The sequence below is a fragment of the Cydia fagiglandana genome, chromosome 7 (assembly GCF_963556715.1).
Source record: "Cydia fagiglandana chromosome 7, ilCydFagi1.1, whole genome shotgun sequence".
Lineage (NCBI taxonomy): Eukaryota > Metazoa > Arthropoda > Insecta > Lepidoptera > Tortricidae > Cydia > Cydia fagiglandana.
In genome coordinates, this window is record NC_085938.1 from 1,449,649 (window position 1) to 1,476,315 (window position 26,667).

General features: G+C 35.2%; 3 protein-coding genes across 4 annotated transcripts; 1 reads left to right on the top strand and 2 right to left on the bottom strand.

The window, feature by feature from the left end:
• Nucleotides 1–595: 595 nt before the first annotated feature.
• LOC134665684 (esterase FE4-like) lies at nucleotides 596–3,903 on the bottom strand. Its single transcript, XM_063522630.1, has 4 exons — nucleotides 3,823–3,903; nucleotides 3,436–3,567; nucleotides 1,318–2,615; nucleotides 596–1,170 (listed from the first exon to the last, which is right to left on the bottom strand). The coding sequence occupies exons 1-4, from the start codon at nucleotides 3,895–3,897 to the stop codon at nucleotides 981–983; spliced, it is 1,695 nt and encodes a 564-aa protein (XP_063378700.1). The 5' UTR covers nucleotides 3,898–3,903; the 3' UTR covers nucleotides 596–980.
• A 2,889-nt stretch (nucleotides 3,904–6,792) lies between these two features.
• On the bottom strand, nucleotides 6,793–12,243 carry LOC134665686 (juvenile hormone esterase-like). 2 transcript variants are annotated; one of them, XM_063522633.1, is made up of 4 exons: nucleotides 12,036–12,234; nucleotides 11,413–11,544; nucleotides 9,578–10,878; nucleotides 6,793–7,452 (listed from the first exon to the last, which is right to left on the bottom strand). In XM_063522633.1, exons 1-4 carry the CDS (start codon nucleotides 12,186–12,188, stop codon nucleotides 7,269–7,271), a joined length of 1,770 nt encoding a protein of 589 aa, XP_063378703.1. In that variant the 5' UTR covers nucleotides 12,189–12,234; the 3' UTR covers nucleotides 6,793–7,268. The 2 variants fall into 2 exon arrangements, with proteins under 2 accessions (XP_063378703.1, XP_063378704.1); XM_063522634.1 differs by having other exon boundaries at nucleotides 6,794–7,452; nucleotides 12,099–12,243.
• Nucleotides 12,244–24,868: 12,625 nt separating this feature from the next.
• On the top strand, nucleotides 24,869–26,175 carry LOC134666271 (basic helix-loop-helix neural transcription factor TAP). Its single transcript, XM_063523423.1, has one exon. The coding sequence runs from the start codon at nucleotides 24,888–24,890 to the stop codon at nucleotides 26,130–26,132; it is 1,245 nt and encodes a 414-aa protein (XP_063379493.1). The 5' UTR covers nucleotides 24,869–24,887; the 3' UTR covers nucleotides 26,133–26,175.
• The last annotated feature ends 492 nt before the right edge of the window (nucleotides 26,176–26,667 follow it).

A 26,667-nucleotide genomic window follows, 5' to 3' on the forward strand; every position in this document is an offset into this window, starting at 1 on the left:
TTATAATGATGTCACATAGTCTATGTCACCCGGGATGACGTAAGGATTCTAATGATGTATCATACCTACATCTAAATCGGTTAAGGCATTCAGAAGTTAAGGTGGAATAAGAAACTCACATATATAATACACACAAACATGAACGCTGAAAACAAAACACTCTTTTTGTTTGGGCCGTGTAAAAATATATCCTCCTTAGTCGTACACTCTTGTCAGAGTAAAAATATATAAACACATTATAAAAAACCTAACCTAGGGTACCGCTGGCAGCGGGGCAGGGCCCAAACTTATTATAATAATAATTAAAGTTACTACATTAAACATAAGAATGTTACTTATATAACAGTTAAAAGAATCCGTCAACCTGCAGATGTTGAGACAGCACGGTTGGTGTATTTTGGATATTTCCATAGCGTCATGTCTTACGGCATTCTATTATGGGGCAAAGCCACTGACATTAATTCAATTTTTGTTTTACAGAAACGTGCTGTACGTAACATATATAATTTAGGAACCGAGTGTCTCTCAAGGATAAATTTTTAGAAATCAATATTCTCACTGTAGCTTCCCAATATATTTACGAAAATATAATGTATGTAAGAAAAAATATTGACATGTATAAATTGAATAGTGACATACACAATTTTTAACACTAGAAATAAAAATAAATTGGCCATTCCAAGATTACGTTTAAATACAGTAAATAATATGTCATTTATGGGGAACAGTGTGCGCTTTTATAATAAGTTACCATCTAATTTTACGAAATTGTCAATGAATAAATTCAAGTCGATTGTGAAACGACAGCTGTTACAAAAAGCTTATTATACTGTTAAAGAATTCCTAGAAGATAAGGATCCATTTACGTTAAAGTAGAATATTATATATATATAGTTATAAGATGACATGTAAAAGAGCTAGCTTAAGCCTATTTAGTCTATTTACAGAATAAACGTTTTGATTTTGATTTTTTTTTTATTTTATAATATTACTTCGTTATTTTTTATGCAAGGCAAGCCAGCCTCGCAGTACAGTGTGTCCCAGAACTCCACGCGCTGCTTCTCAGCGAAGCTTCCCGCCGTCGACTGCACGTTGATGTCTAGGTATCCCTTGTTCTGAGTCGTGTATACCGGCCATCTTGGTCCCAAGCAGTTGTCTGGAGTTGGGTTGCTGAAAAAAAATTACAATTTCTGTGAGTCATTAAAATCTCATTAAATTTTTCGAAGTACCAACCTACCCACTACAATAAGCAATATATCAAATATACCCAAGAGGTCCTTAGTAGCATTTAAGAACTGTATTTGCAAGTACACTAACCTGGTTTTAGCAAAATCTGTCCATAATTTAGTCACTTTCGACACGTAATTCTTTAATTTCTCTTGCGATTCGTACGCTTCTTTAGTAAAATCATTAGAGAACATATAAAATAGTTCATCAGCATGACATGCTCCTTTCAAATCCAAACCCATAGTTGAAAAATTCTTGAAAACGTTGAGGTCAGTGTCGAAACTGAACCTGTACATATAAATGGGACTGTTGTGTTTAGAATACAAGTAGGTAAATCTGTGAGTGTCATACACGAAATGCACATCAGATAACATAGTAACTATCTCCTTATAATCATCTTTTGTGTACTCTCTGTCACCAATATAGAATTTTCTAATTCTTTTACCCATATCATTCATTTTCTCTTGGGTTAGTTTCTCAGCTATTTCTCTAGGCACATCGTAGGAGGGATTGTTATTGTAAATGTCTAACTTTCCTAATCTATCTTGAATCATAATAATGGCTTCAGCGGAGTTATATCCCAACATCAATGGAACTTTACGAATTCTTTTCGATTGAAGTGTATCCAAAGGATATTCACTTAGAAACGCTTCGACATTACCAAATTTCTTTTCGACAACCGGCAAAAATCGCTCAGGCAATCCTCTATACAACTCATCCTCCGTACTCGTAGCAATTGTCAAGTTAGTTAGGTTCGCTGCTGGTTGAGATCGTAAAAACTCAAGCAGCTCAGTGGTATTATTCGTGTCTTTTCCTAAATATTTTCCAACTCTGAATGCCCTGCTCTTGCTGCCTTCACCTATCGCCCAATCATGGACACTAGTACCACTTTGCGCGATAACTTTATGAAATAGTCCTCTAGTCATTGGCGACAAGATATGATGCGTCACTGAGCAAGCCCCGGAACTCTCCCCAAAAATCGTAATATTATCGGGATCTCCTCCAAACTTTGCAATATTCTCCTTTATCCACTTCAATGCCGCAACTTGGTCCTTCATCCCCGCATTACCGGGAACCTCAGGGATATTCAGGCTTAAGAATCCAAGCACTTCAAGGCGGTAATTCAAAGTAACCAGGATAACATCTTTCTGAACCATGAACTTTGGTCCGTACAAGTCATCATTACCAGATCCAGCTAGATAGCTTCCTCCGTGTATGAAGACCATGACGGGTGTACGACCATGGAGGGATTTGGTGAAGACGTTGAGGAACAAGCAGTCTTCGCTGCCTTGGAAGACGGAGTCTGGTTCACTCTCCTTTTGCGCACAAATGGACCCATATTCGGTTGCCTGGCGTACGCCTTTCCAGGACTGAGGTGGCAGAGGAGCCTGGAGAAAATAATAAATTTAAATACGCATTCTACCTATTTCTTGAAGTAGGTAAGACTGCAGTGTCCATCACTGGTGCTTGTAAGCATAAAGTGTCCAACACTGGCGATTACCTGCTGGTAGCGTTCTGAAGGAAGACAAATACCAACACTTCAAAAAGCTAGGGTACTTGTATGATGGAAAGTAGTTAAGTATCATTTATTATTACGAATATTACTTACTCAATGTTTCGGACCGGATTACTGCGACATGAAAATCTACCATTTTCAGAAAAGCTTCAGATCTCAAATTTGTGTAGGTACGTTGTCACTAGGTACTTCAAAGCAAGTGCTTTTTAGGGTTCCGTACCCAAAGGGTAAAACGGGACCCTATTACTAAGACTCCGCTGTCCGTCCGTCCGTCCGTCTGTCACAAGGCTGTATCTCACGAACCGTGATAGCTAGACAGTTGAAATTTTCACAGATAATGTATTTCTGTTGCCGCTATAACAACAAATACTAAAAACAGAATAAAATAAAGATTTAAGTGGGGCTCCCATACAACAAACGTGATTTTTGACCGAAGTTAAGCAACGTCGGGCGGGGTCAGTACTTGGATGGGTGACCGTTTTTATTTTTGCCGCTTTTTGCATAATGGTACGGAACCCTTCGTGCGCGAGTCCGACTCGCACTTGCCCGGTTTTTTTTATTGTGAATTGTAGGTTCTGCCATTTTTTGGACTAAATTGTAAGCTTGACATTTACACTTCGCGCCAATAAAAAGGGAGCTTTTGTCCCTTATACCAGGCAAAGTTTATAAATAGTATAAGTAGGTATACATACCCTGAACCGCAGCTGCCCCAATGGTGGCTGGGCATACGGGATGCCCCTGAAACTGTAGTAAGTTGATCCATCATACAGCGTGTCTGTAGCCCCCTGTAGCTGCCCTTGCTTCACTGTCACTATCGGGTCGTTCTGTAAACCACAGGAAAATTGGACAGTCTAGATTGAATCATGAGAAAAAAAAATCCCCTAGAGGGGGGAGGACTACCCAGAGTACCTACCCAAATATGTACAACAACTAATGTTAAAAAAATCCTGAATATGTGTTAATTAGATTTTGTAACAAATGTAGCTACTTCATCTAAATTTTACCGAATCCATTTACACATTATAAGCTTCATATTGAAGAACAAAGACAAAACAATAACAAAGTAGGTAGGTACTTACCTTTGTACAAACTGTACATCGTATATAAAGTAAATAAACACAAAACAAAACCAACGAAGTACAATACGTATACATTCTTAAAGGGCGAACGTGCGACTGAATGAGTTCGAAACATATAGGTACGAGGTATTATGTATCATCGTCTACAATTTATTGTCCATTCGTAAATCTTATTGCTAAGACATTAAGGTCCAATGACGGTCAGTGTTTCTGATACTACGTATATTTTAGGTATACCTAAACAATATTTTATCAATCTAGTTTTCCTTATTGTTGAGTCATTTTGCATTATTTGCTATACAAGCTTAAGCTGTGTAAACCTAGTACATTAAAGGCTGGAAAAATAACAGATTGCCGGCTGAGTGTGATTAGCGGACGAGCAGCGAGGTCTTTTATTAACACTAGGCAGGGAACCCCTGTTATGGCAGTTAGATCTACAGTGCATTTCACAAAAAAAAAAAACTTTTAATGCAAAGGTAAAGATAATGCTGTCTAATTTATAACATAGGGTATCGTCGCACTAGCCCACTTGTCCCGCTTTTTTGAAAAAAAAAAACAGAATATATATTTTTAGCATTTAAAAAATAGCGGGGCCGTGGGGAGTGGAAGCTCGCCGACTTTTTGGGGAAATAGGCCGGCGTTTGCGGGAGAGAGGTGCTGATCCTCGTTCTGGGTCGTACTTGGTTCAACTGAACAGGTCTCCATAGCAGTTCAGCGGGGGAACGCTGCAGGCATTATGGGGACCTTTGAGCCAGGTACGATGCAGGGTGGGTTATTTTAAGCTTAGTGTAGGTTAAGTTTTATTTGAATTATTTTTAGGGTTATTTTACAATTATTGTATTGATGTGTAATATTATGATTGCTAAAAATATATATTACATTTTTTTGACAATTTTGTTAGTAGGCAAAGTTGTCTCAAGTTTTTGCCAACATTGCTCGAGCAAAATCAGAAGGGCGTTTGTTTAAAAATTATTTTTGGGTAAAGATACCCCTGTAAGCAAAGTTGGCTAGTTTGACGGTATCTAATCGATATGACATAATACTTTTGAACAAATTGAACATATATATAGCGTGATATCGTTTACATAGGTAGGTAAGTAATTATGTTCTCTGTTACATAATATTATTATACCTATGTTGATAATGGTAGGTTTGTAATCAAACAAATCAAATAAACACACTAACAATTAATATAAAATTTATTTATTTTATATATATTGCATATAAGAGGTAGGCAGGAAGTTATATATTAATCGGGAGCGAACTGTCACTTTTTTTGTCATACTAAATTGAACCTTATCACCGAGCCAGAAAGTTGTTCGTACCAGACTAGAGAAAACGGTCCACATGAGATAGAAAACCAGAGCCCCGTGTCTCACTCGCACATGTTGCCAATGTAAAAAAGATACCATTGTGGCAGTATTTATATCAATATACTACTGAAAGTAATTACCTTCATATACTATTTTAGTGCTATATTCCGATTACAGTTCCGATATCTTTTAAATAATTTGTTAATCATTATGATGTCAATATTATTAACTGATTAAACCAAGCATGTGCATAACAAAAAAAACATTAAATTGAATATGGTAGAAATTGTAGTAACTTTGGATATTAATTGGTATCCCCAACTTGATGACATATTTTTCGTGTACACACACACACACACGTGTACAATCAAGAAAACACTGTCAAACTCATTAGGGTGACTATGATATCGGTGCGATTTGGATCGGTCTTACAGAATTGTTATTACGTACTTAATGTAAAAATAAGTTTACCTAAATAGTATACTAATAAATAAATAAAGATATACTTATTTCGGCATGTTTAATTATTCGATTCATGTAATGAGAGCTATATAATTGCCAAAAATTAAATCCAAAGTCCTTAGACATTACAGACTCATGTTTATACTTACTTACATAATATTTAATTACTGAAACGTTAATTCTAACTATTTATATAGATGTAATCGATTCTATATAGGTTGGACACACATTTCCGTCAGTATACAAAGGCGGCAAATTTGAAAATTTTGTTGCAGATCACAAATCTACGATGACGCTTACGCCTAAAGAATAGCTTAAGTATGCAAAAGGGAAGTCATCACGTATATGAACACACCATGAGTATGATATTGATAGTGATAGGTATTTTGTTAAGCATAAATAGTGTAAGATGCCGGTTTACACAGTTAAATGTAAGTTTTTATTTCGTTGTGTGCTAATATTTTATTATTTTAGTCAATACTCAAGATAATTTCGTGTATAAACATAAATTGTTACGCCACGCTACGCTAGGGCTTGACAAAATGACTGGTATCGATAACTAGTCGGTATAGTATTAATATAAGGTAATTTGCGATACAAGTGTTGAAAGTAAGAATCAAATTCGTAACGAGTGGTGATAAATTAAAACACGACCGAAGGCAGTGTTTTTAATCGACACGAGCTGCGAATTACCTAGTTACGTAGTACAACGTTTTACCCCATCCTGGATATCTGTCTCGCTCTCTCTTATAGCTGTGTTTTTGATGTAGGTACGGCGGACCACACCTTCCTCACAATCGACCATGATCGCGATTCAATACGCCCATCCCATCTGTAACAGCTTTTATAACGACTAAAAGCTGTTATAACGACTAAATTAAGTAAGGTTGTTGTGAAGCGTTTTACAGGAGAGAAAAGAACTATATCCATCTCTTTTCTGGGACAATTATACTAGCATAGGGAAAATACAGTATGATTCTCTCTGATTATGTACGAATGAGAAAAGATCCTGGCCAAACTATACATTCAATCTTATGCTAATATCCCACATACATATGACTTATGGTCACCCTAATTAGAAAGAGATGGAGGGCTCAGGTTTGATGTCTCATGTGGACACACTTTTTGGCCAGTGTACACTATCCCGTTTACTCTCTACGTCCGTGGAGGTAGGTTAATGTTGGATTTTAAAATATGTATAATACCTATTTCGGTATTTTATAGCTACACAGGTACAAATATTGAAATAGTAATGAAATTGTTCGTTATTGTACATTTAAGATTTGTGTAATTTCAGTCTTATTAATATAATATAAAATAAAAGAAACATTTACTGTTTAAATAAAGAAATACATGGCGATATACATTTTTTTGAATATACTATACAATAAATATTAACTATAAATAAAAATATAACCTTAAGTCAAACTAGACACCCTTTAAAAAAACGACAACAATATTTATACAGATTTCGTAAGTAGGTTGTTGTATTTGTCTTATATTTTTGTTATTTTACTTTACCTATACCTACTAGTGTTATTGTTATATTCACAATACATCATATACCCATTAACAACAAGATTACTTTCGTCAAGAATCTCTCACTATGCTAGTACTAAGTATTCTTTGATTAAAATCACAATCATTATCATCAATAAACATTGTACAACTTCACAAGTTACTCTTATTAATGCAAGGCAAGCCTGCCTCGCAGTACAACTTATTCCAGAACTCGACGCTCTCTCGGTCGGCAAACTTGCCCTCGGTGAGTTTGTCGTCTATTTCTAGGTACTCCTTGTTGGCAACGGTGTATTTCGGCCATTTTACTCCTAGAGAATTGTCTGGTGTGGGATTGCTGTAACAATAAGATAAGATAAGATAGTTTTTTATTGTACAACCGTGTTACAGAGGTGTTATATAGTACAGTCATCAGCAATAGTACATTTCGATGCTAGTGCGGAAGGTATGTCATTACTTCACGAGTACCGAGATATCTTGCCACGAGCCGCAGGCGAGTGGCAAGACTCGGGACGAGTGAAGAATGACATTTCCGCACGTGTATCGAACGACGTTTTTTAATACAGTTGCGAAAAAATAAGAAAAACATTGTTAATCGTACACTAAACAAAAGTGGTAACAGTGACAGCTCGGTTAGACGTCGTCTTTAAGTATATTATATCTATGGGCGTTTGGCAGCTATTCCGTTCCATTCAGTCAACTTATTAAGAACGGAATTTTCAATATTGAATATTAAAAAATAAACGTATTATAATGATATGAAATATGTAATATTTTTCGTATTCTTACATTAACGGTAGGTTTTTATGCTGATTACGACGTTTAAAGGAAACTAATATTAACACTCATCAATAAGTAGTCGTGAATTGGAACAAGTATAAATTTAAAAAAATTGGAAAAGTAAAAAGCACTAGTTCGAGATAACCAACTTTCCGCACGCTAAACAGCTACGTAAAGTAGCACTTTTTGAGCAACTGTATTAAAATAGTATCTTACACAACTAGGGCCGCAAAAATATATGACGCGCTCTTATTGCGCTCCAAATAAGAACGTGTCACATATTTTTGCGGCCCTAGTTGTGTAAGATACTACTGCTGATGACTGTACATCGGTAACCCAACTCGGGTATACAATGGATACTTAAAACTAATTTAAAATTAAGGAACACATAATAACTATTATACACATACATAGCATATATGAATTATTGATGTTGATATTTATTATTAATATCTCTGCTTTGCCTTAAGGCTGACTGGTAGAGAATGCTTTTGGCATTAAGTCAGCCTTTTGTACGATAAGTTTTCTTTTGTGCAATAAAGTTTAACAATAGTATAGGTAAACATTAGGTAAATAAGTTTTAGGGGCTAGTTTTGAAGTGTTAACGAAGAATAGAATTAAGATTGCTCATAAATATTAATCTTAGGTTGGAGGTGTTATAATTGTTTTCATCACACTTGCTCGCTAAACTTGCTATTTCAAACATGTGCAGCGGGAGGTAGAGTCAATTTTACTCCCAAAGGAGTTATAGCTTTTTTAAATTATGACACTATTTAAGTAACACATACGTAATTAAATTTGGTCGGGTTCATTATCTATCAGCCACGATAAGAAACGGTGGGCATTTCTCATGCTACTTCAGTCAACCTCAGTACCTATTTTTTGTACCGAGACCCGAAATAGCAAAACACGTTCGTACGTTTCCGTAAAAATACGATGGGAAATAATTATGCACAATATATTTAGGCAAATTTCTGATGTCTGTACGAGTGGTTACGAAAAAACTTCATTTACATATTGTACTAATTATTCTCCAGGAAACGTAATTGTTATTGCGTTTAGAATAAGGCAGATAAGGTGTTTCAATGTCACCTCAACCGCAGAATTTCAGACCGTGACTAACAATTAAGTAAACAGGAAAACTTATATATCTGCGAAATTGAATAACGTTAAGTTCGTAGAAACCGAGCAATTAAAAGTGGGACTTCACAATTTTGTTCTATGACTTGCGTATAAGCACAGCGTATAAAGTAACAGTGGACCGACGCATTTGATGTTTGCGTAAATGCTGACACCGCACAAGAACACAGTAGGGTTGTCAGACTTTTTCACAACTGCCCAAGACTTACACTTGGCTTACTATAAGACACGCTAGCCTTGTAAGTAGTACCGAGGTACTAACAATGGCGATGTATGCAGCTCGGGTGCGCACATATCTTACACATTTCGACCTAGTCCACAGTAAGTTTAATAAGGCTTGCATTGTGGGTACTAGTATACTAGACTACGATATAGAAAACATCCATAACTTACAAACAAATATTTGTGATAAACAAACAAATGTCCTTACCAGGATTCGAACCCGGGACCTCCTGCTTTGTAAGCAGACTACCAACTAGGCTAGGAGGCAATTAAACTGTACTGACTGTATAAATACGTAAAAACATAATTAATATATTTACCTGGTTTTAGCAAAGTCCGTCCACATTTTGGTAACCCTCCACACATAGTCCCTTAGTTTTTCCTGCGTTTCATAATCTTCATTGGTCATGTTCGTCGAAAAAATATAAAACAGTTCGTCGGCATGACTGGCTCCTTTTACATCAATCCCACTCATGTTTTTAACTATATTCAAATCACTTTCTATACTAAATCTGTACATGTATATTGAACTGTTATGCTTAGAGTATAGATAAGCGAATCTATGCGTGTTGTAAACAAAATGTAACACTGATAATAGTTGAACTATTTCCTTCACATCTTCGATGTTATAATCTCTGTTACCAACGTAGAATTTCTTTATTCTTTCCCCCATTTCGATCATCTTTTCCTGATTTATTTTGTGTACTATTTCTCTAGGCACGTCATATGACGGCGTTTTATTAAAAATCGGCAGTTTTTTCAGCCTATCCTGAACCATTATTATGCTTTCTGCAGAATTATATCCAAGCAATAATGGAATATTGCATATTTTATTTGACAGAATGAGATCCAATGGTTCTTCACTAAGGAACGCCTCGACATTCTCAAATTTCTTTTCCTTTGTTGGCGCAAAATGAATAGGTAGTCCCCTGTACTTTTCATCAGGAGTTAAAGTTACATTAGTCAATCTAATTAGCTTTGACGCTGGTAAACCTCTTAAAAACTCCAATAGATCTGTAGGATCTTTAGTATCTTTACCTAAATGTTTGCCGATTTTAAATGCCCTCTCTTTCCCATTTATTCCTTGCGCCCAGTCGTTTATACTAGTCCCGCTTTGCGTGATAGCTTTATGGAATAATCCTTGAGACATCGGTGACAGCATGTGGTATATAACGGAGGATGCACCAGCGCTTTCTCCGAAGAGTGTTATATTATCTGGATCTCCTCCGAACTGAGCTATATTATCTTTAACCCATTTCATAGCAGCTACTTGGTCTTTCATGCCCGCATTGCCCGGGACTTCAGGGGTATCTAAGGATAGGAAGCCTAGTACTTCAAGGCGATAATTCAAAGTGACTAGAACAACATTGTGCTGTAGTAGAAAGTTTGGTCCGTACATGTCATCGTTTCCTGAGCCGGATAGAAATGCTCCGCCATGGATGTAGACCATGACAGGTATTTTTGCTGAGGGTTGGAGTGACTTGGAGTAGATGTTGAGGAACAGGCAGTCTTCGCTGCCTTCAGCGACTGTGGAGCGGGCCATGAGGTTGACTTGGATGCAGACGTCTCGGTGTTCTGTTGCGTTCAGGATGCCCTGCCATGGCTGTGGTGGCTGTGGTGCCTGTGAGAAAGATGTATGTCTAGAGGTGAATGTGCATTTAAAAAAATATTTTGTTGCAAAATTTTATGGTTAAAGAGGAATACAGATTGCTTAAAAATGGCTCTGTAATTAAAGTTATTAATTATTTCTTACAGTCTACATGTATTGTCCTTGTTATTTTTTCCTTATTTATATAATAATTATTCAAATTTCCTGTAAATATTGGTAAATTAGTGCCATCTTGTTAATTTTATGAAAATTAAATAGAAGCTATTATGTTTTGCAAAATGTCAATTTATTAATTTTTATCAAATTTCAAATCAAGGCAACAAGGCAAGGAAACTCTTTAAGTGGCAGAGTGTCACTCTGTTCCATCAAACTACCAAAACATCAAATTATTAAATCACTTCAAGCTAATTTTAAAGATTCTTTTCATAGATTTATCTTTATTTATTTATTAATTTCATATTAATATAGTTGTAACATTGTATTAATTCAGTTTTCAAACATGGTAAACTGCCATTAAACTAATAGTATTTCGTGGCTTCTACTTACTCTAAACCGTAATGGTCCTACAGGAGGCTGGGCGTACGGGACACCCTTGAAGCTGTAATATGAGGAGCCATCATGCAGTGTGGCCACTGCCCCCTGTAGTCTTCCCTGCTCCACTGTCACTATCGGCTCATTCTGTTAAATAAAGCAAATATAATATTTTTTTAAATCACACTTCTTCATTTATTCATCTAAACTTTATTCCACAATACAAAAAAGTTTAAACAGCAGACTTGCCTAGACTCACTAAATTAATAACTGTTCAGAAATCTAGTATTACATGAATTCAATTTTCATCTCTATTGATTCTACTTTTTCATATTTACCTTTTACCAAAAAAACTGACCTTAAACTGACTGACTTAAAATCACTATAAATAAATGTAATTAGGTCTGATTAGGTACTTATTTAAAGCCCCTAAGAGTCTACAATAGCCCAAAACATGTAATTTTAATTTAAGAATAAAAAAACTGAGTAGGTTAGAATAATTAAGATAAGAAAATATTTTGTATACAAAAAAAGCGCTAAAACAATTAAGTATATTATAAACAAAATAGAAAATCATTTGTATACCGGCAAAATGAGTTAAAAATAAGCTTTTTTTTATCATTGAACTTTGTACATACTTTAAAACCAGTCGTATTCAGAACATGAACACACAAAACAAAAAGCGCACACAACTTATTCACCATTGCTTCGGTAGCCAGAGAGAAACTCCGAATAAGCCGCTTCGGGGCCTGGACCAGGATACTTATGCTTGTTGATATTAATTTGAACATTTTCCTTATTTTCACTTTTCCTTGTTTTGAAACTCACATCACATACTTTGCTACTTTTGACGCATTTGACGTTTGAAAACTGACATCAGCATGACATTGACATCTGTCATGTCATGTTTTGGAGTTGTTCGTTTTACGCAAATTAAGAGTACTATAGATATCGATAATTTAAATTTCTTTTACAGATGTTTAAAAAAATTACATAATGTACTTTTCGTTTGTTTCTTTAGCCAGCAGTGGTACCAATTAGGGGCTTTTAATGAACGCGTGTATTTTTCAGTAGATATTACCTACGAGCGAAAGTGTTTGTCTTGATAAAATTAGTCAATTAAAAAAGTTGACCAAAACTGAGCGCCTATAAAACCTGTATAGGGACCTACGAGTAGAATACAACCTATAATGTTCAAATATTTAAAATGTAAATATTCAATAGGTACCAATAAACAGCTGAAATATGTCTTATATAGATGGTCAAGCAAATCTTGTCAGTAGAAACAGGCGCGAAATTCAAATTTTCTATGAGCCGATATCCCTTCGCGCCTACATTTTTCAAATTATCCACCTTTTTCTACTGACAAGATCTGCTTGACCATCTATAATTACTATAATCTTAATCATTACGAAACATCCGTTAGAACTATTTACAAAGATACATATTTTCACAACTAATCTCTAATAAATTTTACATGACATGAGACGAATGCTTGGGAGAATTTAAAACAATTTGCACGTTCTACTTCTTACAAAATTATTAAGTTTTGACAAGCTGTTTAGAAATTAGAAAGACTAATACCTAGTTGCGCCTAGGTACTGGTAACGTTAAAATTAAAATTAAGGTAACGTGCTTGCGTTGCTAGTTATGCGTTTTTGCTCAGATGAGTAGGTTAGGCGCTACCCAACAAAATTCCACTTTAGGCATTTGTATTTGTATCGTAAACACTTTATGAACATAATGTGAATTATTTCCTCGCTGATAATAGGTAATGATGAATGCAAATTAGTATACATAATTAAAATTTGTATCAAACTATTTCATTGTCAAAATGAAATGAGATTATTTACCTAAATGTCCTAAATCCTTAAATTATTTTCCATTTAAATGTAAATTTGATAATGCTTCTATTAGATATTTTAATAATTTATTATATTATTTAAATAGTTACTTATTTCATTATAAAAAAAACTTTACTACTATTACTGACACTTACTACGATTTTAATGTCCAGCGGACAAACTTATTGTTAATGTGGACAAAACTGGAACTAATCAACACGCATACCAATAATCCCTTGTGTGAATGACAGTGGCGCCACCAGTGACTGTACAGATAAGTTGACAACGCAGTACCGCGCGCGTATGAAATTTCGCACATGGGTGCAAATACACACAAAATCGATACAAAAAATAATAAAATTGCTTTCATAAAACCACATTTTGTTATTGTGACAGGTGTCTCACCTTTTGATAATAAATCGATCCCTCATCGTTTACATTTGTATCGCAGATTTGTTTTCAACTTGGCGATATGAAGTTAAAAATCCACCAATAGAAATGGCTTATTTAGTCTACCTGTGGCCTTATCTCACCACTTCACACATTCAGTGTAAATAAGGATTAGTGGTTTTATCAATACTGTGGCTAGGAATTATTTTAATTCGCCCATTACCTTTGCAAAATTGAACAATTGTGCAAATATGACTTGTTTGACATTCTTTATTTATTTATGGTTTATTTTATTTTTATAATATTATGAGGGTTTGCACGTGTTTTTGTTGGCTTTGAGAATGGCGTAGGCTCTTCTACGGAACGCGTAGACAGGCTACGCGCAAAGCGATGCCCACGTATGCTTGCGTAGAATCATTTCAGTTCGTTCACTGCATCGATGAAAAATCTTTGCATTTTCGAATTGGCAAAGCAATTTTGTATGCTAGTAATTTTATTTTGCAATGCAATTCACAGGGATTTTTAACAATATGCCAACACGTTTTTACACGATAATTACTTAAAAATAATACCTCTAGTTTGAAGACAAAACCTATTTTTCACTCATCCTGTAAACTTATGACGACTTGATGACAAATGATAGGTAAACATCTAAGTTGACTTTATTTTTTAAAAAACAGAATAGCGTAAACGTTGTATATGATATGAATATACAAATACCAACCAACTTCTACGTTTCTTTTACTTAGAAATATCAAAATTAGGTTCTGGCCTAGATTTAATAGGATTTCTGACCTTAATTAACATTGTGTACCAAAAAGATACGCATTTTAAGTGCTAATATAATTATTCAACGAAATCGGGAGTTCTTTTCTTAATTTGACAGTCATTGATGTCAGTTATAAAATGACAAACTTTAAAAAATATCCTTGTAACCCACGTGTTTCATAAAACTTTAGGTTTTACGTTATATGTTTAACTGTGCTATAAAGTTCACAAGCATCAGGAATTGTAGTCTGTAAACCAAAATACCTATATAATTTAGTTTTTATCAATGGGTTTAATCTTGAAAGCAATATGGATAATGAATAAGTCCTTTATTAATATTTACTTAGCAATACAAACCGCAAAATTGTAGTTAGAAACAAATCACTGTCCGGCAAAACGCATAATATGACATATTATGTCACTGTTTCAACAAAGCCATATTGCAAAAAATAATGAAACCACTATCTACGACACACCTGTAGTCACCAGAATATTCCCATGGTATTATCTCTATAGGTACAGTATTTTACCTAGATATTAATATTCTTAATATGAGTGAAAAATAACTAGATAATGGCAGCAAATGTCCCATGAACATGTTTTACAAATGTTTTGGATGTAATAAAATTCATAAACTTGTCAGGTTTTGACAAGTTGTCAATGCATGTCAAGATAAGAGTGTATTAATGCAACGAAGTGCATCGGTGTTACCACGCGGGCGCATACAGAATTATGAAATGCAACTAATGCAAGCAAGGGAAGATAGCTAACAACCCGAACATTTTTGTCTCCCAAATTTTCTTAAAAGTTTGTGTAGGTTTTTACCAAAAAGTTATTTTACTCGACCAACGATATCATTAAAAGTATTAAAACTATACTTGTTTTTTTTTTCATTAATACATTATTGGATATACCTACGTATCTAATAGACTAATACAATTCTACTAGGAAATAATATGTGCACTGTAGGTATAGAAATGGTAGTCTAGAAAACACCCGGTTTAATTGTACTTTGCAATTAATATAAGATCAATATTTTTTCTCTAAAAATTGCGACTGAACCACAATGCAGAATAACAATAAAAATTCTACCATCAAAAAACATTTTGCACTCACATTCACCCTTTCTTTAACCGTTTAGTGCACAGTGGGTCCGCATGGAGTTGCTGGGTCATTATTTACAACCCTTTGGATAAGCCCTTAACAACAAACCTTTTTAACATTTTAAAACGTCATCCAACAATGGATGATGTATGTTTTTTTCTAACCTGCCAGGATTAACTGTACTTTGTAAATGTTTTAATATTTAAAAGATTAGCGTCATGTACCGTATTTGAGTACAAGTAAATATTGTTGTTGAAATATAATGTCTGCGAAAAAGATTTAAAATTTTAATAGTTTATTAAATTACTAAATAGTTTACAATCATAACTATAATTAATATAGTTATTAATTATAGTTATGATTGTAAATAATTATAATTATTATAACATAATTATAATTAACAAAATATGATTTTTTTTGTGCGAAAATAATTTGACGACATCAACGGAAAAAATCGCCTATAAAGTTGAAAACTATACAAAAATGCTATATGCAATTAAATTAGGCCTAGGTATGAAGTACATATGCAGTTATATGAAATTGTTTATTGCAGTATAAACAAGTGCATTCCTTGTTTATGTTTTTAAGTTTAGTCTGACTATACCTGCCAAGTAAAATATGTAGGTACTTATAATTATACAACGGTGATTTACGTTTGGTAGGTATCAACATTGGTCGTCTCTTGCGTTTTTCATTAATTTCTAATTTCTTATTATTTTGTATTTAACAATCGTTCTTCGTTCGTCTAGATAATTTTTTGTCATTTAACTTGCTTGGTCAAAGTCTGCAACTTGTCCATCTCATAATAAGCCTCATTCGTCATTCGTCTTAATTAAAAGTTAAAGTCTTAATAAAAAATAAAGTACCTACAAAAATTTACATCTGACAGTTTTTTAAAGACCGTCCAAAGCCAGGCTCTTTAAAATCTTTAATTAAACAAGACTGAATAACTTGATAAGCTTGAAACTAGCAAATAATCGCTTGCGCCGCCGAGTCCGCAGAATTATGCTCGGTGGTGTCGCCCGTGGGGCGCGCGCGCACGCGGGGTTGTTGAATAGTGTTGAGACCTCGTTGAGACAACTTCTCGATAACTTGGCTTTACTGTTGAATTTGTCAAAGTAATTATAGACAAAAAAAAAACAATTTTTAACAAATATATAGACAATTATATGAAATCGAAAAATAAATTACATATACTTATTTTTAACCAAACCAAACTTTTATACGATAACTTAAGAACTGAGTTTATGTTATGTAAAAGTGTAATTTAGAATAAAATACATATTTGAAATCTAAAGAAATTTGATTCAGTCAATCAATATCAATTGTATTTTCTAAGAGATAAATACACTTTAGTAAAAAGCCTCGTACGCTAACATCAAAAATAGGTAAAACATGTGTTCTTAGACTCAGACCAAGCTAACTTTACACGACATTTGCAATGACAAAGTTTGGCGATGTCATCATTAATGACATATTTCTTTGATAATATGACGTTTAGTAGAATTACATTTCACTTCGTTCAGTTAAACTCGGTGCAAAGTTAACTTAGATGGACTTTACAAATGAAGCATCAAGTACCTTGAAGATTGAAGTAATGAATTAGCGCAAACATCGATATTTATTGTTTTTCTCAACCCTACTTGGCTGCTAACCCTTCAACTGCTACACATGTCGTAATGCATTCATGGGCTCTCGAGCGTGGCGGCGCAAAGTAACTAAACGGACACACCCCAAGCTTTCATTTATTATTTTAAACGGCAACTCATAATTTTCAGATTGGAGCAGCGGCAGGGTTGAGTTGGAGTAGCAACATTCGAAATATGTACCTATACTTAAAATCTGAATAATAATAATTGAATTAGTTATTTTGGATATTACATTAAATGAGAAGTGATAACGATAAATATTAGATATACTTATAAATATATGATATTGATAAGGCAAGGATATATCGTCGGGTGACAAGCAAAAGTCACTAAGTACTATCAAAATATTAAAGTAACAATGCACTTTATTACACTTGTAACACGGTTTATTGTCCAATAATTTCAATGGTGTTAGTTAGTGACTTTTGCTTGTCACCCGACGATATACTCATGGACAAATTTAAACGAGCGAAAAAAAGGTTTAATACTAAATTACAGCACCTAAATTAATTTCAAAATTAGTAATCATATATAAGTACTTTTTTTTGTGTTCCTCTATAGTTCGTTTTTTTTTAGCATTAGAAATTAGGTAAACAATCTTGATGTGTCTTTTAATTGAAAAACACATTTTTAAAATAAGTTACGGCAAATATGTAACAATTATGAATCTAATACAATCATTTATATTCTTCTGCTTTCGTAAGTAATAGTTTTTGAATTTTAAAAAGCGTTTTTCCATTAAAAGACATGTCAAGATCGCTTACCTTCTTGCAAGTTCTTTCTAATGCTAAAAAAAACGAACTATAAATTTGTCCATGAGTGTACATTTTTAAATAAAAATACCAACCTAAGGAAATACCTCGAATATTATTGATTGGGGCATATATTGTGAAATTCGACCACTAAAAAAAATTATCAAAAAAGAAAACTTCAAAATCTTTATTAAAATTAAAATTCAATTTCAAGTACCTATCTAATCAAAATTATTCTTAAGCCCATTTGATTTTAACAGGAACTATGTAATTCTATCGGTAAATAACTCAGCCGTTAATACGTCTTTTTATACTTGTAAAAGTATCGATAGAACATAAAATCGTTAACGTTTTAACCCTATCAAAAACAAACGCGACATGACGCGATTTGTCAAAATTTGGCGAGAAATTGTCAATGAACTGTGACGGTAACCTTTTTGCTACATTGTGTTCTACTTCACCGTGGTGAGGAATGTGTGACTAATTAATTATGTGATATATTTAATATGGCTAATAAAAAAAACGCTAATTAAAAAAACGTGTTACGCTGTGAGCTGTAGATCTGGTGATTTTGCCGCCGTCATTTTTAAATAAATTCAAAAAGTGAATTAACAAAATCACTACACCTTATAAAACAAAGTCCCCCGCCGCGTCTGTCTGTTTGTGTGTTTGTTTACGATAAACTCAAAAACTACTGAACGAATTTTCGTACGGTTTTCACCTATCAATATTGATTCTTGAAGAAGGTTTAGGTGTACAATTTGTTAACTCGTGCGAAGCCGGGGCGGGTCGCTAGTAATATACCTATATAACTATCGAACCTGCTATCGAAGATGCTGATCAAATTTGAAGAAAATCGAGTCATTAAGGGTTTGGATAAAATTATGACTTTTACAATGCGTCACTGCGATTCCGTACCGTCACCGTTTTCAAGCAGAGGGCCAAACGCGAACCACGTTCGACGTGTTGCCTCTCTGTCGCACTTGTGAATTTGTTCGTAAGTGTGACAGGGAGGCAACAAGTCGAACGTAGTTTGCGGTAGGCCCTCAGCGCAGCGGTGTGGTCGATCATTATTGTAACCCGTACAGGAGAACCGCCGGACATTCAGATATACTAATAACTAAAGCATTGTTGCCCTTTTTAGTGACATAAACAATTAATTGCTTAAAAAATACCTACCTCTCCGCAAAAACGTCCAATTATGTAAATAACAACCCTTTTGTTGGCTTGACTTTTCTTTTAATGGTCACATTCAGAGCAAAATTCGTAACAGATGTGCCCACGTGCCAATAAAGATCAATAAAAAATGACCTGAATCCGTGTCTGATCAAATATTTATATAATTTATTGCTTGTCAATAAAAGGGTTGCAGTAAAAAAAGTCACGTTTCACGGGCTATTAAACCATTAGAGAAATCATAGTGTGAAGGTGCAAGGTGGATAAGAAAGTGTATCTGCGTGTGTGTATGTGTGTGTGTGTGTGTAGGTATACCTACCGATGTGCCGTCGAAAAGTTTGAAAAAAGGCGAAATTTCCATAATTATGGAAAAAAAAACTCAAAGTTCTCATATTTTTGCATGGGGACTAAAATTTTCCAGTTCCAAAATAAAAGTTAATTTTATTCCGTGTAAAATTTTCTTGAAATTATTATGGTTATAAATTTATCATCGTAGCCCGGTGTGGTGAAAGATACATTTTTGATATTTAGTATAACATTTTGTAAATTTGCCAAATTAGAGCATTGTAAATAGGTATACAGCCTGTGGCCTGTAATACGATCAAAAAATTAAACTGTAGGCTATACTCCTCATAGGTACTGACCAACATTTGTTCAGCAACTTTTAAAAATAACTTGTGGTTTGATTTTTAATATATTTTAAGGTTTATTCTAAGACGCAATGGATTATGAATTTTGTTGTGTTTAAGGCGTGACAAGCGACGTCAATCACGTCAACGTCAATGATATGGCGTGGCGATGGCGTCCATTGAAGATAATATTTATTTTGTATGAAAAATAGGGACTCTAAATACTTCATAATTTTTAAAAGTTGTTGAACAAAAGTGTCACCGTTTGAGGAGTAGGTACTTACAATCTATGTTTTAATTATTTGCTCGTGTTACAGGCTACACCCGGTATATGACAAATACTAAGAACGCTAATCACATCAATCCAATTTATTTGTATATTATCCACACTAGACTATCAATATCAGGTAGAGTCTGTGAGGAAAGAGAAGAGTCGTGGAATGTAAGGGAGCCCACACGACTCTTCTCTTTCCGCCCAGACTCTACCATTTTCTTTACAATAAAAAATTTATTCCCATAAGTTTTTCATTATAATATGACCTCACTCTTCAAATTTTTATTCAACTTGACCCTAAACAACCACTTACCAAAGGGGCGTGCCCTGCCCCTTATAACGGGGCGTCGCCCGCCTTTGCGCGCAGTGCGTCGCTCGCGCACCACTGTGCAGGCGACCATGGACGAAACCTATAGTGATTTGTGTGTGACTTTTGTACCGGTTTATAGTAAAGTTGTGTTAATATTTTGATGGTCGTTTTGTGCATCAGTAAGTGGATGTGAACTTAGCCAGAGAAGTAAGTTTTAATATTGTGTATAATCTTCAACAGTTTCTAACGCTACGTCTTACGTAGGCGAACAACGCGCGAACGCGGCGCGGCGCGGCGCGGCGAAAGCGGCCGCCGCCGCGCCGCGCCGCGCCGCGCCGCCTGACATTCGCGTGCAAATCGCGCCGCACCGCGTTCGCAACGAGATCGCTTACGTAGGACACTTCTATGGGCATCAAAGGATTGATTTCGCCGCGCCGCGCCGCGCCGCGTTCGCGCGTTGTTCGCCTACGTAAGACGTAGCGTAAGGGTGTGCGTAGGTACCCTAATATCGGAACTGATTCGCTTATTTATTTTTAATTCTTAATTTTTAAGCCCTAAAAACTCGATTTTTAAAGCTTTGTTTTCCTAGGATAGCGGTGCCATCATAATAATATAGCAGCCAATGCAGCCATCTCCATACAAAATAATACTACGTAGGTCACTCGATAAGTTTTGAGATACAGAAAAACTATTCAAGATATTAGCACTATTTATATTACATTTTTTCAAAATACTCGCTATCATTCTATATTCAAAGTTCCATTCATCTAAACCAACTTTGAAAACATTTTTGCCAGTCTTGATCCGATAGGGCAGAAATCGCAACTTCATCAGTTTGTTGGAGCAAACGCGGGATCTAACGACAACAGAGCTTCCTCACTCCAAGACTGATGTAGGATTATATTAATGCCCCCCGAATTGACCGCTAGGATCTTCTCTATGTCCTTGTATGTTATTCGTGGATCTTCTCGCACCAACATTTCAGTAGTCCACACGTTTTCTGCAGTTACTGCTGTTTGCGGGCGACCACTTCTTACACACACTTTTAAATTCGTTGAACCATCTAAAAACTGTTGCCCATGAAGGAGCAGAATCTCCTAACGCTGACTGCAATCGTTGCAAACACAATTGTTCAGATAAACCAAATTTAAAATCATAAAATATCATAGCACGCAAATGTTCGCGGTTAAGCTCCATCGTTTCAAAGAAAAAACGCGGGAACCGTTTTGGAAAAATGACTGTAACATATTCATTTTTTAAATTGGAGCGAATCGGCAACTTGTGTTCTATTTTTAAATAAATTTGCTTTTTAAAAACATATAATACAGGTGCGTTCCATTTTAGAATTTCGAGCATCTCAAAACTTATCGAGTGACCTACGTACTTAGATTTTTTTCAACAAACTGAATTGTTTGTTCATTTAATTGGAAATTCCGTATAATTATCAGAACATTAATACCTAAGCTTAATGGGAGTCACTTCCCTCGCGCTTCTCGCTTGCTCGGTCAGTGATTGATGGATCATTGAAAAAAAGCCGCATCGAAACGACACGGTTAGGTACGATCGACCAAGAAAGTGGTCTACCAAAGAAAAAATCCAGATATTTAATTATTGATCGCCCTTACAAAATTTCACGAGAACTGGGAGAAAAATATGATATAACCCGTAGAGGAGAACAGCCGGACACAAAGCATTATTGTCAAAACAGAAATGGAGACGATTCGTGATTATTTAAATGATTCAGTAAAAAGCCGTATTGGGACGATGTCGACAAAGCCACATCTAAATAACAAACACAAAACATAGTCACAAGCACACACATAAAAGCTAAAAAAGCTTAAAATGATTATTCAATTGTCCCCCTGTACTAATCGTATGATCATTAACTTCGTCACGCTCTGGTCGGGACACGTGCGAGTCGCGTGTCCGCCGGACAGGTGTGCCATCAGATATATCGGAGCGGGAAGGCGCTCAAATATATCTGATCATTCGATTGACGTCTTGATAATTGAGACTTTAATATTTGTGAACACCTTGGCTGCTCTGATACTTGTATCTCATTGTCTCCTATCCTAATAGTATGATCATTGACTTGGTCAGTTGGTCACGCTCTGGGACACTCGGGACACGTGCGAGTCGCGTGCCGGACGGACTGAGCTATAACCGCGAAAATCGAAGTTCGCAAATTGCGGGGATTTTTCTCTGTCACTCTAATTACGCCTTCATTGGAGTAAAAGGGAAAGATTCCCACAATTTGCGAATTTCGGTTTTCGCGGTAGCCGCTCAGGTGTGCCATCAGATATATTGGAGCGAGGAAGGCGGCAGAAATATCTAGACACGACTCTGTAGTCAATGGTGCTGCAGTGCAGGTTTAACAAACTATGGGCCTGAGGGCCTACCGAGAACCACTAGCGGAAGCAGTTATAAAGTTGACCCAAAAATTTTTTATTAAGCTATGAGCTTCATCACATATGTTCCTTGAGTAATTCTAAGCATTTCAAGCCTGGGAGCCAATAAGAAATGTGTGTCTACTCGGATTTGTAATGGATTCAAACTTTCAACCCCTTTTTAACCCTGTTAGGGGATGAATTTTACAAAACGCTGAAATCACTTTTCCTGTCTTTTAATAATATCCCCAAATACAAAGATTCAAGTCCCGCGTTCGAAAATTTTTTTGATATCCATACAAACTTTCAACTCCTTTTTCACCACCTTAGGGGATGAATTTTCAAAAACGCTGAAATTAGTTTTCTTGTATTTTAATAATATATCGTTTTACGAAGTTTCAAATTCCTAGCTTAAAATAAAACTTGAACCCCATACAAACTTTCATCCCCTTTTTAACCCCCTTAGGGGTTGAATTTCTCAAAATCGCTTCTTATCTCTTGTACACTTTATAAATGTAATCTAGTGCGCAAATTTCAACTTTCTATCTTTTGTAGTTTCGGCTCCGCGTAGCAAAAATCTCCAACCAAATTTTTCACCTTTTTACGTTTTTCTTGTAAAATTACTATGAAATTGAAAAAACAAATATCAGCAATGAATTCTACGTCTTTGGTTTATACGAAAATGATACCAAACTTGCCCTAGTACCCACCAGGACCAGAGTAGATTTTTTTTAAAGATGACGGATGGCGGCCGTCTTTGTACCCCACCCTCCCCCCCACTTCACGCTAGAAATGCTTAGAATTACTCAAATATCAGATGTGATGAAGCTCATAGCTTAATAAAAATTTTTTGGGTCATGTATGGCAGCGTTACATAACTGACTCCAGTACACTTGCTTCTCTGTCGCATTTGTAAATTCGTACGTAAGTGTGACAACACGAACGTGGTTCGCGGTAAGCCCACTGACTTAGATCCGAATCAAAGTAATCCTGAAAGTAACACTGTATAAAAAATTAAAAACACACAAAAACTATCGCGTCCGTGCCTAAAAGGTGGTTTGACATGTCATAAAACCATAAATAAATTTTTTAATACAGTTGCTCAAAAAGTGCTACTTTACGTAGCTGTTTAGCGTGCGGAAAGTTGGTTATCTCGAACTAGTGCTTTTTACTTTTCCAATTTTTTTAAATTTATACTTGTTCCAATCCACGACTACTTATTGATGAGTGTTAATATTAGTTTCCTTTAAACGTCGTAATCAGCATAAAAACCTACCGTTAATGTAAGAATACGAAAAATATTACATATTTCATATTTAATTACTTACCTCTTCATCATTATAACACGTTTAATTTTTAATATTCAATATTGAAAATTCCGTTCTTAATAAGTTGACTGAATGGAGCGGAATAGCTGTCAAACGCCCATAGATATAATATACTTAAAGACGACGTCTAACCGAGCTGTCACTGTTACCACTTTTGTTTAGTGTACGATTAACAATGTTTTTCTTATTTTTTCGCAACTGTATTAAAAAACTTCGTTCGATACACGTGCGGAAATGTCATTCTTCCGCACTAGCATCGAGATGTACTATTACAATAAATTTTAAAATCAAGCCCTACACGAGCAATTGCTTCTCGAACTAGAGCGGAAATTATTACATTAAATTAGCGACATTCAAGAGTCAACCAAAACCAACCCCTCAGCCGGAAATCACACACCGGAAGTAGGAAGTGATAAAGTTCAACTGTTGCAACTTGGTCACGCACTGGTCACCTGTCGGGACAGGAAAATTACTTTCCAAACATAGGGGAGTAATGGCCACATTGTTGGCGTTTAGCATTTGTTTTAATTGCAATTAGTCAAAGTCAAGAAGGGTGTCTTGATGGTCTAATTTTTTGGGGTTTTGCTTTCGAAATAGGCTATATAAAGGAGCCCACAGATTACCAGTTCGCTGGACAATATCAGTCTGTCAGTTGTTCGGAACTGTCACCTTTTGCGTTAAACTGACAGGCTGATATCGTCCGGTGAACTGGTAATCTGTGGGCCGTATCATTACATCATACTTCCTATCACCTTAACATGACCATAGGTCAATCTCTTTTTTCTGACTTGTAAGTTTTATGACTTTAAGATGATACACCAATGATTCACCAAAATATAAATATTAAAATTCTATTTTCTCTTCCAGGTACACTTCAAAATGTTCACCAACTTTGACGACTACTGCGACTTCAACGACAGCATCTGCAGCAACGACTCAGGCTTCGAAAAGTCACATAATGACTCCTACGCTACCTCCACCACGTCCACCCCCTTGAAACACAACACATCAGACCAGGGTATCTGCGTCACTCCGATCAAATCCGAAGTACGAAGAAAACTATTCAGCGAATCCTATGAATTCCCTTTCCAAAACCAAATCGAAGATGTTAAGGCATTTGAAGAGAACTTACACACTGCAGTGACATCAACACCAATTAAAAAAGAAAGGAAACCAAAAGACCCGAACAAACCGAAAAGGAAAAACGCGAACGGAAAAAACAGAATATCAAGATGTAAAAGTCCGACTCAATTAATGAGAATAAAGAGGAATAGAAGAATGAAGGCCAACGATAGGGAAAGAAATCGAATGCACATGCTAAATGAAGCTCTCGATAGGCTCAGATGTGTGCTACCAACTTTTCCTGAAGACACAAAGTTAACTAAGATAGAAACTTTAAGGTTCGCTCATAATTACATATTCGCTTTAAGCCAAACTTTGGAATCTTTAGACAACATCAACTCCGGGCAAGCGACTACTGATAATTTCAGTTCAAATTGTGATAAACTTCAAAACTATAATTCAGCTCATGAGAAAATCGCAAGAGATGCTTTCAGAGATATATTTTCATTAAATAATAAGACTGAGGAATTCAACAGTGATGGCAGTTACAGAAGCTTCCAGGGTTATAGTAAACCTTTTCCAAACGGTTGTAACTTTATGCAAACATCTGAAGGTGTTCTCATAAATGTTGGAAACGTGACAGTATCTGTCAATAACAAAGGCGGAAACTGTATCACTTCAACAACAGGCAGCGGTTTCTTCACTCACCCATCAAGCTATGCCGAAAACGCTAACCAACAAAACTATTTCTACCAAAAACCCTATGTACCTTGCATTACTAATGGTGATAATATGCATGATGTTGGTAATACCGAGGAATATTTCAATCAAAAGAATTACGAAATATTCAAAAATGCGTTTGACACGGCGAAGAACAAAAGATACCCGAAGACTGAAGATTATACTGCTAATTATGGAGAATATACAAATATATATGGACATAATGAGTGGGATTATAGTAGGATAAGTGAATATAATTATCAGAATAATTATTATAACAATGACCAAAGAATGTACAGGAATTTTTATAATAGACCAAGTATTGTAAACGCTCAAATTTAAACGGTTGTGTTTTCTAGTCATTTGTGTACAGAATATATTTTTAATAAATTTTGTAATGTAGGGGCCTAAGTAAATTTCGGTCGTGAAAACCTTTCTAATAGTGGCGATGAAAAAAAAAAGATTTTAAATTAACTAAGTACATTATGTTAGGAAATTTTACGCGAATAAGCGGATTGCTGAACTAAATTTTAGAAAGGTTTTCATGAATTATATATTTTGATAAATAATGTTTAGAATAAAATTTATAGGGAACAATAATATTGTGATGTTTCTTTAGACAATAAAAATGTACCATGCAGCATTTACCAAAGAGTATATAGTCTAGTCAAGTTTTGAAATGTTTTGCTAATTTTTTTGTAATAAATATTTTCTACAACATTTTAGTATTTTACTTTAAACCATAGTTAGGTAGTGCAAAAATTAAAAAAGAACCTTAGCAATAAGTAAAATATCAAGTGGCATAAATAGTAAAAGTCTAAGCCCAGAATTGTGTCAAAAAAAAAACGAGCTTCATAGTTGATTTACCGCTTACAGT

Bases quoted from the DNA above. Each gene is read 5' to 3' on its own strand.
- LOC134665684 (XM_063522630.1), bottom strand. From the start codon at position 3,897: ATGTATACGTATTGTACTTCGTTGGTTTTGTTTTGTGTTTATTTACTT. The intron at 3,568-3,822 runs GTAAGTACCTAC...TGTGGTTTACAG, and splicing joins GATGTACAGTTTGTACAAAG to AACGACCCGATAGTGACAGT. The intron at 2,616-3,435 runs GTATGTATACCT...TATTTTCTCCAG, and splicing joins TGGGGCAGCTGCGGTTCAGG to GCTCCTCTGCCACCTCAGTC.
- LOC134666271 (XM_063523423.1), top strand. From the start codon at position 24,888: ATGTTCACCAACTTTGACGACTACTGCGACTTCAACGACAGCATCTGC.
- LOC134665686 (XM_063522633.1), bottom strand. From the start codon at position 12,188: ATGTTCAAATTAATATCAACAAGCATAAGTATCCTGGTCCAGGCCCCG. The intron at 11,545-12,035 runs GTATGTACAAAG...TTTATTTAACAG, and splicing joins TGAATACGACTGGTTTTAAA to AATGAGCCGATAGTGACAGT. The intron at 10,879-11,412 runs GTAAGTAGAAGC...TCTTTCTCACAG, and splicing joins TAGGACCATTACGGTTTAGA to GCACCACAGCCACCACAGCC.